Source organism: Plectropomus leopardus, chromosome 7 (assembly GCF_008729295.1).
Source record: "Plectropomus leopardus isolate mb chromosome 7, YSFRI_Pleo_2.0, whole genome shotgun sequence".
In the NCBI taxonomy this organism is placed as follows: Eukaryota; Metazoa; Chordata; class Actinopteri; order Perciformes; family Serranidae; genus Plectropomus; species Plectropomus leopardus.
In genome coordinates, this window is record NC_056469.1 from 21,734,862 (window position 1) to 21,750,660 (window position 15,799).

At 38.5% G+C, this 15,799-nt stretch overlaps 2 protein-coding genes across 2 annotated transcripts; both read left to right on the forward strand.

The window, feature by feature from the left end:
- Window positions 1-4,265: 4,265 nt before the first annotated feature.
- LOC121945416 (mucin-5AC) lies at window positions 4,266-9,140 on the forward strand. Its single transcript, XM_042489575.1, has 5 exons — window positions 4,266-4,352; window positions 5,582-5,679; window positions 7,345-8,715; window positions 8,852-8,889; window positions 9,012-9,140. Exons 2-5 carry the CDS (start codon window positions 5,595-5,597, stop codon window positions 9,138-9,140), a joined length of 1,623 nt encoding a protein of 540 aa, XP_042345509.1. The 5' UTR covers window positions 4,266-4,352; window positions 5,582-5,594.
- A 621-nt stretch (window positions 9,141-9,761) lies between these two features.
- Window positions 9,762-12,712, forward strand: LOC121945158 (mucin-5AC). The gene is made up of 4 exons (XM_042489190.1): window positions 9,762-9,922; window positions 10,111-10,184; window positions 11,226-11,321; window positions 12,060-12,712. Exons 1-4 carry the CDS (start codon window positions 9,778-9,780, stop codon window positions 12,309-12,311), a joined length of 567 nt encoding a protein of 188 aa, XP_042345124.1. The 5' UTR covers window positions 9,762-9,777; the 3' UTR covers window positions 12,312-12,712.
- The last annotated feature ends 3,087 nt before the right edge of the window (window positions 12,713-15,799 follow it).

The following is a 15,799-nucleotide window of genomic DNA, read 5'->3' on the forward strand; positions in this document are numbered from 1 at the left end:
AACTCTTAGATGCCCTTAAAGCCTTTACTATCAGGGCCCCTTGTTTTTGAAACAAATTGCCTGAGGAGATAAGGATGGCAGAATCAGTTCTTTTAAGTCACTTCTAAATGCCCATTTTTATAGACTTGCTTTTGTCTAATGTCGCCTTTTTTTAAAAACTTAATTTATTTGACCTTTTTTTTATGTCTTATTTATTTTATTTCCTTTTATTTGTGGTTTTATTTCTTTTATTGCTTCTGGTTTTTTTTGGTCTTTATTTATTTGTATTATTTTAGATTCACATTTAACGTATGGTATGTATTTTATTAAATGTCAATCAAAATTCAGCCTGACATGCAATATTTGGCATTTTTGGAAACTTTGGCACTGCACTAGATTTTGAACATGCTAGTGAGAACTTACCTGCTGATGTCTGTGGATTGTAGATTTTTTAACTAAATGTTGACGACAAAGGATTTACAGCCAAGTAATAGATATGATAGCTTCATCACATGCTCACTTGAAAAGGTTTAATAACTATTTTGTTCCTCAGTCTGTCAAAGTATTACATAAGAGTTTGGGTTTTACGTAGACGTCAGTGTGCCTGAGTTTAACACTGAATGTAATAAGATGTGATTATTCCACTTTTCTAATGTGACACATTTTATTTGTAGTATGGATTTGTTGTTTGGTTGAACATTGTGTTTTGTTTGCGTATTCATGTGAGACAGTGCTCATCATGGGATGCAAAACATATTTTGAAAAATATTCTTATAATAAACCCCTCACTTACTCTCTCTCTCTCTCTCTCTCTCACACACACACACACACACACACATGCACACAGGTCACTGTCCTATTATGCGGTCTGCACAAAGGGTCACTGTTGCCTAGTTGTTGTTTTTTTTTGCATTAGCTTTGTATGGACACTGTGCCCTATGTCCAGTATTTCCAAGGCAAAGTTTCCAGGCAATGCAAATATTTAATTCACTGACTAATATATTCCTCATAATGTGGTTTTGGACAGCATTCATTTCCTGAGAAAAATGTTGGAAAGCTGTGAGTAACTGAAACAATAGTGACTGTCATGTAGGTGCTTGTGAGACACAGGAGTATTTGTTTAACATTTGCATCACATGTCTCACTGTTAGGGGATCAAGAGTGAAATGATTATATAGTATTAGAGGCATTGGTTTCAAAGCATTCAAGTGAAATCTGAGCCTACAGGCAACAGCCATTTACAAGGTTAACCGTTGTGTGTCAGTAAGGCGTATAAATTCGGCACTTATGTGGTCATTTTCTGTTCAGGTGTGCTATATATTTTTTTTCGAAATGTTTGCATTGTTTACCTCTGCAAACCCACAAATATGTTACAATTGCGCATTTCAGACAAATCAGATGAATTTGCCATCAGGAGGTGGAGGGAATGGTAGATGGTGTGTCACTTAGCAGGGACACCTGCCAAGCTGGAAGCGACTTTTGAGATCAACAAACAACAAACTGGTTGTATTATAGTGACCTGTTGCTGTTTTTCCAGCAGCTTTTTTAGCCACCAAATGCAGGTCTTTCTTAATGACCCACCACTGTTTTTCCACCGGGAATAGTGCATCAACAAAAGGTTGTTTTTTACAGAGACGTTGTTGAGTTTCCAGGTGGGATTGAGTCCCCTAAACCCGATTCTGTGCCTAAACCTAACACCACATTAACCACAACATTGTCGAAACATAAAGTTTTGGTGTATAAAAATTGACAGTAACAATGATATTTCACCTCTGTACTCACAGCTACTCATTTGGCTCGTTTGTGGCATGTTGGCTGTCACACAATAGTGTTTTTGTAAAAGACAATTTTTGAATTATGAAAATGATGAGGATATTTACATGGAGATTCTGTTACAAGAGATGTGTTCCCTTTTTTTGGAATTAACAAAGAGGCAGTTAATGTGCAGTAGTTCTGCAATATGGAAAGACGACCCAATTTGATAGATTTTTTTCCTGTGTGCCGTAGCAGCCCTAAATAAAATATCCTGTGGGGAGCTGCAGTATGTATGAGTGTGCATGTATGTTGTGTCAATCTGTGTGTAAAAAGAAAACTCCCCCTGAGATGCAATCTTATATTTAAAAAATAAAACACATTTTATCTTTGACCTGTAGTTCTATTATCAGTCTAGACTGTTTTGGTGGGAGTTTCCCAGAGTTGGAGATATCTGCTGTAGGGATGTCTGCCTTCCCTCAAAGATTATGGAACTAGATGACACTCAGTTTGGGATGTTCAAAGTGCCAAAAAACAAGCAACAAAAAAAAAAACATTGAAAAACTCAACAGCAATGTCTCTTTTGCAAGATAATCCACAGACGTTGTTGTGAGCAGTTTGTGTAGATAGCATTTCCATTGTTATATGCTGTAAAGCCCTCTGAGGCAAACTGTGATTTGTTAAAATGTTTTTTTTAAATAAAATTGACTTTACCACTGATAGCTCTCCTGGCACCACTGAGTTTAGCTGAGGTTACAGCTCAGCTCAGGGGGGACGTCATTTATATTCACATCTCACACTGTCATGAACACGAGCCTCCATGAGTTAATGTCCACTTCTTCCTGCGCAGTAATACAGTTGGCGGGTGCAGTTCTGTAGAAAGAAAATAGTTCCTACACAAACTGCTCCCAACAAGGTCTCTGGATTATCTTGAGTAATTGGGTCACGGTTTCTGGGATGAGACATTACTGTTGAGTTTTTAAATGTATTTTTTGGTGCTTTGAGCACCACAAGGCGAGTGCCATCTAGTTCCATTATATTAGAGAGAAGTCAGACATCGTCCGATATCTCCAACACCTGACAGCTCACACCAAAACAATCTAGATTGACAAATGGCACCACAGGTGAGAAGAAAAGCGTGTATTTTTGATTTTGGCATCTATTATCCTTTAATGTAATACTGACTTGTATATATGCACAGGAGCAAAACAACTAAACAACTTATATCCAACAACAGGGTTGAAGATTGTGTGGGCACACAAATGTAAACCATTCCCACATTTTCTGGTCATGTGAAAAGATATTTTGGAAGAATATATCTTTAACCGTTATTATTTGCATATTATGAAATTCCCAAGGACAATAAGATGATGTATCTCTTTCTGCACAGAACAAAGACTGATGAATCAGTCCCACATCTTGTATAGAAAATACTTTATCAAGGGATCGCTAGAAGTGGAACAATTACAGCTATTTATCATTTTTTTCAGTGTACATATGGATATGTTAGTATTCCTTTAATGCTCACTTGAAAGATACAAACATATCTTTTTAAGAATAAACACAGCATGCCTCTTTTTTTTCACCTGCTGCACATTTTATCCCACTAGCAACAGCAATGATGCCCAGAATTTCCTCTCATACTCTTCAGCATCTTTAGTAACATCTTGTAGACCAAATACAGCAGACAAAATTTCATTTGTTTTGTGAAACTGCGATGAAAAACAAGGAAGGACTTCTGTCACCTGAATTGCGCAGGTCCCTTTTGTGTCGTGCCCAAGAATTCTACGTTCTGTTGGCCACAAAGAGGTAATTGTAGTCTGTGTGGGCTTTATGGCTGGCAGAGAGAGGGGTCTGATTTCACATTGTGTTGAACAGAAACCAGGAGGGTCCCTATACAATCACCCCACAGGGCACTGAAATCTCACCTGTGCTCTTATAGATTCGCAGAGGCTTAATCCACTGAGTTATTTGACTAAATCTTTAAATGCTGGGTGCACAGTTTAGCATTCGTTGAAGTAACCCAACAATGTGATGTACTGTAATGTAATATTGTCTTTTATGTTGAATGGGCACAATATAAAGTCCTGTTAAAAAATATTTTGATAGCTGAAGGTTGAAACTGGAATTATAAGTATTTCATACACGGTTTTACCAAATGTTGGATTTAAAAAACAAAGCAAAAAATTAATTACTATGTCACCGAATTCATTTAATTTAAGCATTTAGTTTGATCTGTCTTTGTTTGGACAGATTCCAGGTCCAGATGGAAAGCCTGAAGCGGTCATAACAGGGATAATTATGAAACACGTGCTTTTAGTTTTGACAAACAATGCTGTAATTTATCTTGCCAATGAGGAGCTTTTTCCAGGAATCATTACCACATCGATTCTGAGGCATCTTTAGACCCACCCAGCAACCACAGGCCTTTAGTCTCCTCCTCTCACACCAGTGTAGCTGTGCAGGTGAGAGTTTCCACTTGATACGTTGCCACTTCAGTACTGTCGGCAGGAAGCGAAGAGGGGGGGAGGTGACAGAGAGCAACTCAGAAAGGGAACACCAGAGAGAGACCTCATTCACTTCAAGCACAGCTGACAAAAAGCCCACAAAGTGCACTGCGGGTAAGTGGAACATTACTGATTTTATATGATGTTTCTTTTATTTGAATTCAACTGAATAGAGCTTTAATGTTTGTGCACTGGGAACCACAGGGGTGATGGAGGTCAACAACAGCGGTGCTTTTCATGTTTCTCTTGCAAATGTTATTTTACCTACGTGCTCTCAATTTGTTATATTTGGAATAAGTCAATTGCTAACAATTATTTTGTTAAAAATATGGGTGAATTTATCTAATTAAAATATAAATGAGTCAATCAGAGAGCCAGTCCAAGGATTTTCTGTATTTTTTAAAATATTATTTAGATTTCTTTCTCTATACAAATGACTTACAGTTGTGTTTCATAGTATTCATAAACAGATTCTTATGAATCTTCACAGCAGGTGATACAGATGAGGATGGCTTTTGTTTCCATTTAACTACCTGACACACCTGTACAACAAGATGAAACAAGGTGTGATATGAGAATTTAGCACATTAACACGCCTATTGAAGCTCTGTACATCAAATTGAATATCCACTTATAAATCTAATCTTTACTTTTTCCAATTAAACTCTACATTTTCAGCTTGAAGCCAGAATGGCCACTGTTGTCACTCAGTTTCCAGGGTGGAGAGCCCTGAGGAGCCCGTTTTGAGCTCCAAGGGAGAGGAAAAAAACAAGCTGTGTCGCTTAGCGGTTCTCCCAAGGGGACTAATGGAGGAACAAACACTTTTTAATTGTGTTCACTGATAAACCACTGCAGTCAGAGATGCTTTGGATATAATTGTGTGCCACCACACAAACTAATCTTAGCAGAAATTGACCTTGTGAGGACGTCACTATTGATTGAAATGGCTTATTGTGCTTAAACTTCACTTCAAATATTATTATTAAAGCTTTTACTCCACTAATGTGAGAAACTGTGCGAAAGAAGTAAAAGTGCAGTTTTAAATCTCACATTTACAATTTCTTATTGTTGTGACCCAACCAAACAATTATGAGATCAGTTTCACCAGAACAATTAGAGGATTGTAAAGGAGGACTCACAGATCAAAAGAACTGCTCAGGTGGGTTACAATGGCTCTAATTCAGAAACTTATTAGCATGGGTAAAACTTTGAATTGTACCCAAATTATTTGTACCCAAAAAAGGTTTGTCCTTGCTCAGTTTATTTTAATAGCATTAATTGCAAAACATCTGTCAGTTGTTTCATACGTGTTAATTGTGTGTTTTTACTCTTCACTTCGCCAGCATTCTGGCAGATATGACTTCATTACAGGCTGGACAAAGACCCCTCTCCCTCTCTGCCAATGTGGTGATGGCCTCCACTGCTTTTTTAAAAGACACAGGTATGAATGAGTTTGCTTTATTTTAAATCACTGTCAGCAGTCACATAGCTACATGCTCACACTCAGAGCAACATAATAGAAATTGTTCTTTTCATAAACCTTGCCTGTAAAGGAAGGTCAGATTTATTTTAAACAAACTCGTTCTTTAGATTCTAAATTTAGATAAAGTCAAATTAAAAATAGTGATTGTATATACAAGATGGACAATCTGAATGGCAATATTAGGTCTGTTGAAGAACAACAACCTTAGTTTTTGATAGTTGGGATTTACCTGTCTTGTGCAAAGTGACGTGCATGTACTGCAGTGCGTGTCTTGCTGAAATCCCTTTGGCAGGTCACGTGACTTTTGTGTGGTAAAAACCTGAAACCTCTCTCTGCCTGTTGGTTGATGTTTTCCATGCAAAGTATTGCATATTAATTTCTTGTTCTGTTTAATGTATATTTTATGCCATGTAGGCTGTATTATGTATTGCCTGATGAACATTTGTAAATTAACACCCATTACACAATGCAGATAGAAATGTTAAAACTCTGCTGCCGCTGTCCCAAAAGCAAAGATGTCATGCAGTAGCTCTCTTGTGAAATGATGACACGTGCTATTGGTATAGGCACTGTGCACCAGCGCTGCACGTATGGCCACAAACACATACAAGCATTTATGCTAATGAAAGTTTACACTGTCTGCTTGATTTCGTTGCTGCTGTCTTTATTTACATGTATGTCTCAGTTTCTCTTATCTTTTCACTTTTGAGTAAATGCCATGTCTTGCTTAAATTTATTTTTTTCCCCCTCTTTTGTCACTGTGCTTTGAGTAATGCAGACAATAGCTCGCTAAAATACTCACAATTACAACGCTAACATGCTGATGTTTAGCTGGCATAGTGTCAAAGGTTTAGTATTCTTCTGGAGCATGGAAGTTGATTGTTGAGTATCATTCCCACATTGTGAAATACCAACAACCTTGGGTTGGTGTACTTGGACCAAATGACAAACCCAGAGTGACGCCATTTGATGACAGGGAATGAGACTCAACCTCTGCTATGCTTAAGTGAAGGCAAAATATCCAGGATATGGCTGCTGCCATCTTGTGCTGGCAATAATTCGAAGCCAGAGTCTGCAGTACCGATCTCTGTGGTGGAGGAGCTCCACCCAAAACAGAAAACAGTGCGAGAAGCTACATTGATCTTGAGCTTATGGATTGGCACACACTCATGGCTGAAAATCCCCTTTTTGTTGAATTAAATAACTCACTAATCTTATTAGAAAAACAAATATTAGGGTGATGTAAACTACCTTCAATGACAAAAATCATCTTTAGGAAAAAAAAATTTGGCATGTACTTTCAGTCTTTAGTTTGGACCATTTCCCATTCATCCTCACTTTGAGTGAGCTGTCAAGTGGTCCATCTTTATATACAGTTTATGGACTCAACAACTTTCAATCAACTTTCTTTCTCCAGAATTAAATATTGCACTATTTAATTACGTTGAGCATCTTCTTTTTCTTTGTAACATTTGCTAATGCAGCTGAAATAATTAGTTTTACAGATAGGCCTGATGGTGCCACAAGAGTAAAAGTAAGGGGATCACCAAAGTTGTTTAAAAGAGTGCAAAGCTATGTTGAATAACTGCAAATAATTTTCCTGTTATTTTCCCAAAATGCCAGGCTGCACAGGCACCCTGCGCCTCCTCCTGTTAGGACTACTTCTGCCATCAGTATTAGTGTCAGGCCAAAGTCCCACTGCTTCCTCTTCGATGCCCTCCACTTCCATGACTGCACCAACCACCACCTCCCAACCCCCTGCAGCCACCACCTCCGGAAGCACTATCATGCAGGCTTCCATCTCTACTAACTCTGGACCCACAACACCCTCAACCACCATACAGCCCTCTACGACAACCAACGGTGGCCCAGCGACCCCCACTGCCCAGTCTGCCACCTCCACCACAGTTGGAGGTACAGAAAATACTGCCGTCACCCAGTCTCTCACAGACACAGCAACCTCTGGAGGCATAGCAACCACCACTATCACCCAGTCACCCATAACCACAATAACATCTGGAGGCACAGCAACAACCACTTTCACTCAATCACCCTCAGCCTCTAGCACCTCCGAGGGCACAGCAACCACCACCATCCAGTCTCCCACAAACACAGCAACCTCCGGAGGCACAGCAACCACCACCATCCAGTCTCCCACAAACACAGCAACCTCCGGAGGCACAGCAACAACCACTTTCACTCAATCACCCTCAGCCTCTAGCACCTCCGAAGGCACAGCAACCACCACCACCCAGTCTCCCACAAACACAGCAACCTCCGGAGGCACAGCAACCACCACCACCCAGTCTCCCACAAACACAGCAACCTCTGGAGGAACAGCAACCACCACCATCCAGTCTCCCACAAACACAGCAACCTCCAGAGTCACAGCAACCACCACTACCCAGTCTCCCGCAACCACAGCAACCTCCAGAGGAACAGTAACCAACATTTTCACCCAGTCATCCTCAGCCTCTAGCTCCTCTGAAGGCACAGCAACCACAACCATCCAGTCCCCCATAACCACAGCAACCTTCGGAGTCACAGCAACCACCACCATCCAATCTTTCACAACCACAACAACCTCCGGAGGAACAGTAACCAACACTTTCACCCAGTTATCCTCAGCCCCTAGCACCTCTGGAGGCACAGCCACTACCACCATCCAGTCCCCAACAGCCACAGCAACCTCGGGGGGGTCAGCAGTCACCACACAGTCTGGCACCAGCACAACAACCACTGCCAATTCTGCATCTTCAACTTTAACCATTGATTATAATTATTCAAGAACCACATCTGCCTCCTCTACAGTTAGTTCAGCAACGATGAACCAGCCCACCATGACCCAATCCAGCCCCTCCATGCCCAAGTCCAGCCCCACTATGCCCAAGTCCAGCCCCGCCATGTCCAAGACCAGCCCTGCCATGCCCAAGACCAGCCCCACCATGACTTCTAGTCCTGGTTCCATGGCCTCAATGATGACCACTGCCACTGGTATGTTTTGTTTTAAAAATGAATAAGTTGTTAGCTTCCCAGCCTTTATTTTCTCGTGTGAAAATACAAAAAGAACAGCTTTATTTTTATTTGTCTTTCCCTCTCATTGATCGTAACATCTGTCTTTTTGCCGTAGGTGGTATGCCTGGTATGAATAATAATGGAACCAGTATGGTAAAACCTACTTCCATGAGCATGCTAAGTTCACCTTATTAGAGAGAAGTGTAATGTTGTATTTGCATGTTTCCCTAAGCCTGTCATCTTCATCATGTACTTTTCATCTCTCTCAAACACAGATTTACTGCCCCTCATTCATGTGTAACTACTCAGACTGCTATACAATGTACAACAGTCAGAATGCCACTTCATGTGCTGCTGGTGACTTTTGTCAGGTAGGTAGGAAAATGACACCGGCAAAACCTTGAAAAACCATACTAAAAACTTTTTTTCATGTATTTCCCATAACAACCTATGTATGAAGCTAAACATATATACAGCAAGTGTATTGTACTAAAAATTCATGGAAACGAGAAATTTTGAACGATGCAATTTAATGTCTAAGAAACTGCTAAAAGTAATGGCTGATTATCCTTTTTTTGTACAACCCCAATTCTGAAGAAGTTGGAACACTGCGTAAAATATAAATAAAAACTGAATGCAATGATTTGCAAATACCGTTTGACTTGAATTAACCTGAATACAGCACAAAGATATACTGTTCAAACTACTAAATGAATGATGCCCCCCCCACCCCCCAACTTTTTTTGAAATGTGTTAAAGGTATAAAATTCAAAATGAGTATATACTTGTACAGTAAATATATTGTCTTTGTACTGTATTCAGTTGAAAATCGATCAGAAAAGATTAGTAAGTCATTGCATTCTCTTTTTATTTATGTTTTGTAAATACTTTATACTGTTACTGTCTGTATAATGCAATTAAGTATCATATTATCATATTATTTTGCTATATTTTCAATTTCCTTTATAAGAAAAAAGGGCTATTAAAACATGTATTCTAATGTGTCATTCTGCAATGCATCAGCTGATTCGACAGACGGACATGTGCTACATTGTTAGCTGCAGCGCCTCCTGTGCTGATAGTTGCCTCAACGCCTCTCTGACCAACTGCTCTGTGAACTGCTGCAACTCAACTGGCTGCCTCAATGGTAGTTTTGCATCCATGATGATGACAATGACAACCACAGGTAAAACAGACTCATCTTTAAGATCCCCTGTCTCATAACTGTTTCATTTATTTCATAATCCTCACACTGTCCTGACAAATTAATACATTTTATCTAATATACTGGTTTACAAGTGTGCACCTTTTGTTGTAAACTTGCACATTTGCAAATCTCTTAAATATTTTATTCTTTTCATCACGTGATTTCAGCACCCACAACAACCCCAACACCCAAACCAGCGACCACAAAGACTACAATCAGTCCACAAACAACAGCAGACAATGTAAGACAAAAGGCTGCATGTGTGAGTGTGAGCTGGCATGTGAATGGATGCAAAAGTGCGAGCAGAAGACTAGAGAGTTGTGTGCATCACTAAATTCAGTTAGTTTTGTTTCCTCTTGGTCAACATCTCTCAGACACAAACTGTCTTTGTTTTGATTAAATTGGTGACTATAAATTGTCCGTAGGTGTGAATGTAAGCATGAATGGTTGTTCATCTCTGTAGCCCCTTTTACACTGCCTGTTCAAGGCGGGAATATTGTGCCGGTCTGACGCCTTGGCGTTCTGTATCTGATCGCAGACTAAGAGGACAGAGTTGTCTCGCCTTTAAAATGGCAGCGTAGGTAGTAGCTGAATCGAAAACTGTGTAAAAGTGACAGCTGGCAGAACGGGACCATGGGTCTGCAGGTATGATGTTTTGATAGCATGTCATGCATACAACCCACTGCGGGAGATTTAAAAAGTAGCTAGCAGCGGTTAGCGGATAACTCAAAAAAGAAGAATAGCCATTAAATTAGGAAAACAGTGATAAATTAGGAAAAATTAGGAAAACAGTGTAAATTAGGAAAACAGTGATATGTCATCGATATTGTTTAGAAATGTTGACACCTATGTTATATATCACACTAGAGGCAGACACTCGTGTATCAAATATCAGGCCTGTCGCACCTCCTTTACTTCCATGATGCTGGCATGCTATCTGAAATCACGCTGGTGTGGCTTGATGCTGCCGTTGTTTGGTTCTGTGTAGAAATAGTTCACCCCTGCGATAGTCTAGCAACTTGTCCAAGGCCTCCAGGGACAGCCCCTGCCTAAAGCAGCTGGGCCTCACAAAGTTTCTCCCTTTCCCCCCTTATGCCAACAGCTGCCAATGTCTAAAAAATATCTGTATACAGTGTTGACCTTAAGCCAATGCCCAGCAGTTATAATAACATCCTGCCCAATTATTTTATATTTTAATGGAGTATAGAACATTTGTAAAACAGTCAAAGCCAGGCCTGGTGTGACATTAATATCATCCTTTCTTCTGTGTTCTTTTTTTCAGGGAAACAAATGCCATAAAGGTATGTGCGTTGGTACAGATTGCTACAAACAGTTTGCTACATCCCAAACATGCGCCCCCTCACAGCCACACTGTCAGGTGAGAACTGCTCCAGCAACATATTCATATTCCTTAATATACGATTGATTAAAATGTCCAGGTTCATGTTGGTTCATCTTTACAAGCTTATATGCATTCAATTTTGTCTTTGTTTATCACCTTTTAAATTATTCTTAGCCCACACACACAGGTATCCACTTTTTCAGCACAAACTCAGTGACAGGACTGATTTAACAATTTGTCAATACAACAAAGTATTAGGTTGACAGGAACCCGAAACACAAGAAAAGATGTATACATCTTTAGTGATAATCACTCAAACTACAATTATAAAACTGTTTAAGGTGATAATATCCGGAAGTTTTATTATTTATACAAACAAATACTGCAGAAAAGGGGAGAAAACTATAATATTTATGTTATGTAAAGGGATCTTATCCACTTTTTTGTGTATTTTTCATTTAAGTTTATGTATGCTTGTAAATTACTGAAAATGTTAGCGCTTCATAGTTATAAATTTTCTTTCAAAAATATTTTAGTCTACAAACATACATAAAATACTGAGTGAAAGACCCACATATGCACTTTTAACTTTTCTCAGCTTGTCTCTATTTGATATTTAAACTAAACTTTCTATATATGAAACATGCTTAGTGTTTTTTAACATTGCATAGAGAAATAACAAACATTAATAGTTAATAATGTCTCGACTTTACACCACAAGGAGCTTACCGTAGGTGCTGTACGATTCTTTCCCTTTCAACTTTGCCTGTGCAGCTGAAAAAGGAGTCCAAAGATTCCAGTTTTCAGTGGACATCAGGTTGCACTACCAACTGTTCTGGCGAGACCCCATGCAAGACCAACACCAAACCTCCGTGTCATCTAGAGTGCTGCAACGCCACCACGACCTCCTGCCTATGGTTGAATGGTACACTCAATCACCCCAATTTTGCCACAAGAGGTCCTCATCTTCACACAGAGTTGATTGCTTTCTTAGTTTGCCTGCTTGCCATCACTGTGCTGCTGTGAGAGACTGAGTAGGAGCTTGCTCAGCGGCTGTGTGGGTCATTAGGTAATCAGAGCTTTGTGTAACTCTCCATCCAGAAACAAAACGCTTAGCAGTGCAGAGGTTAACACTACTTCGCCTACAACCATCTTTCTCACTGATTTTCACATCAGATTGTAATGTATATAGTGTATGTATGGAATTATGTAAAGCATAAGTTACATTGTTTACTTGTTTTATTAAAACTTCCCAATTACATTTTTTATCTCTGATTCAAGTTCAAAGAAAAATGGATTTGAACAGTATTTCTAAACTGAGAACATCAACTTCCAGAATTCTGAAAAACATGCTGAAAGCAGCTCAGTCATCACATCCAACATTTAGTCTGCGAATCACTGTTGTAATTAACAAAACCATTGATTAAAGGGACAAAAATACATATATTACTCTTAACCTGTACTGCTGTTTATCAGTATAAACAGAGTTGGTGTGAGTTGCTGAGTGTTGGAAATATCAGCTGTAGAGGTGTCTGCCTTCTCTCTAGTAGAAAGGAACTAAATGGCCCTCAGCTTGTGGCGCTAAAAGAGGCAAAAAAAAAAAAATTAAAAAACTCAACAGCAATGTATCTCTCCAGTAATTATAAGCCAGTTACTCAAGATAATCCACAGACTTGTCAGAAGTACGAAGCATTTTCTGTCTACCAAACTACGCCTTCAAACTGTATCACTGCACAGAGGGAGGTGCTTCTACTGCTAGCTCACCTAGCACCACTGAGCTAACCAACATCACAGTTCAGACAAGGAGGATGCCGATATTGCATCTCATGCTGTCAGGAGTCTCTTATCTATGAGTAGATGCACGCTTCCCTCTGTGCATTGATATGGTAAGCAGCTGTAGTTCAGTAGAAAGAAAATAGTTCCAACATTAAACTGCTCACAGCAAGGTCTGTGTATCACCTTATAAAACGGTCATAATTTCTGTCAAGACACGTTGCTGTTGAGTTCTTCAAATATACTTTTTTTGGCACTTTGGGCTCCACAATCTGGGTGCTATCTAGTTCTTTGACATTCGAGAGAAAGCAGACATTAGTTCGGCCAATATCTCCAACACTCAACAACTGACACCAAAACAATCTAGGCTGATAAACAGCAGTACAGGTAAGGGGGAAGCTATATATTTTTTATTTTGGGGTGAAATCCTTCTCACTTACAAGCTTTGAGAAAGAATAGGAATGGCTTAACACCTTATGATTTGTTTGGGCCATGACCTTGCCCGTAACAGTTTGAACTCAGGGCCTATCTAATTGAAAAAAAGCAAAAAACACTTGCTGTCTGTGTCCTCTCACTTTAAATGGATTTTCGACACATTCAATTTTAAATGGGTGAGTGAGCCTAAACACAACATTTTATGTTGACATGGCTATAATTGTTTTATTACCAAAACGTCTCTGTAGATTACAATCTCTTCAAGCCATCGTGAGAGTAACGCAGCTATGACTCTATATGCACTTTATGAAACACAGATGTTGAGGGTTGCTTCAGCAATTTCAGTAGATGTGCAATTCAGTACATTTTGGCTACTTCTTGTGCTATATTTATATATGATTTTTTTTTTAGCTGGATGTGTATACTGTGTGGTTTACAAAGTATATCTAAAGGTATAATGGTGTCATGTAAATGTTGAATCAGAGCTGTCTGAGTTATAGTTTTGTGTACTGTGTAAAATATGATGATTGTACCTGCAAAGATATGAATCTCATAAACTATAAGATGAATCTTTGATAATTTATCAGTTTAAATACGAAATCTATTTACCATAGAGGGGTGGTGAAAGGTTAATACATTTCTTGGGGCTCATGGTGGCAAAACAGCCAACAAAATTACATTAGGATTATTTTATTATAAATGTTAAGTCCTGTAAATTTTGTTGTTGTCACGTGTCAGTTTTTCTTAAACACTTGGCTAATTTAAACAAGTCAGTCAGTGGTGCTTCTGACTGAGCAGATGTAGGTCACTGATGAAATATGCACAATACCTTAGTGTCCATTACATTTGCATTAATGGGGATTTGTCTTAGGCACTGGTAAATAAGACAACACTAAACTATACAACAGTTAGTCCATCTTGCCAGCTTAAAGTGACCAAATGGCAGAAATTTAAACTGATGAGATGATAGTTCTTCCACTGATATGTAAAACCATAAAAACATCATCACAATGCATGACATTAAGCAGTATTTATTTTTTTAATTAACATTTTTAGTCTGTTGCAAATAAAACACTTTACTACTTATCAAGAAATTTACTCAGAAATGCAATATTATTTTAAACTGAATAGCCTAAATCAGAATCAGAAATACTTTATTGATCCTGGGGGAAATTGTGGTTTGTTAGAATCGCTCTGATGCCAAGCATAAAGAATAATAGAAAGTTGAAATATATATATATATATATATATATATATATATATTTTTTTTTTTGTACGTATATGTGTTTGTGTGTGTGTTATATGTGTTTATGAGATTATTGTAGTCACTAGTTGAAATTAGAGCTGCCAATCACACATTGCAGTTTAGTGTTTATATATATACTTTATTTAACCAGGTAAAAGACTCACTGAGATTTAAAATCTCTTTTCCAAGAGTGACCTAGCCAAGAGGGCAACTTAAAACAAAGTTACAACAATAAATACAGACAGACAAATACAACTATCACACAATACAAAGAGTGCGCACAATCTTCAGTTAAAAAGTAGAAATAAGTACCAGAACGAAGTATATAAATAATCTAAATACAGTAATTTAAAAAAAAACTCCAATTAGCACTTTTATGTAAACATTTAAAAAAAATTAAAAAATATAAAATAGCCTTTAAATATAGCAATAATAACAATTAACACTAGTGTGTGATCATTAAAATTTAAATATGTGTAATGTGCTGATTGTGTAAAGTGTGTAAAAATGTAAAATAGCCTCTAAATATTGTAACAAGGAACAATTAGCACTAGTATGTGAATATTCAAAATGTAAATGTACTGAGTTTGTAAAGTGTGTTAAAATATTACATATAAATACAGTAATAATAAAAACAACTGGCACTAATAAGTTAATACCTAAAATTGAAAAATGTACAATGTGTTTGTAAAAATATAAAACTATGAGCCTTATGCTACAATACAATATATAAAACGAGTAGGTAAAGTTAATCAATATAAATAAATATATCACAAGTTGGTTTCAACAAACGCCCGCTTAAACCTAATTGACCTGATCGGCTCACCAAAACCTCTTCGAAAGCTTTGATATAACTTTGTAGAAGTTGGGATACGGCTCTATTGTGGGACATAATCCTCTTTGGATCAAACGCCTGAGGCCTAATCCAAACCTGATCCAGACCTGATCCAGACCCAAACTGCGCTGACGGTGACAGCCCAGGCGTGACGTCACCGCGGGTGCACGGCACGAGCCTGAATCAGTGCGTGGCAGTCGGACTGGGCCGGGCCAGCAGCGCAGG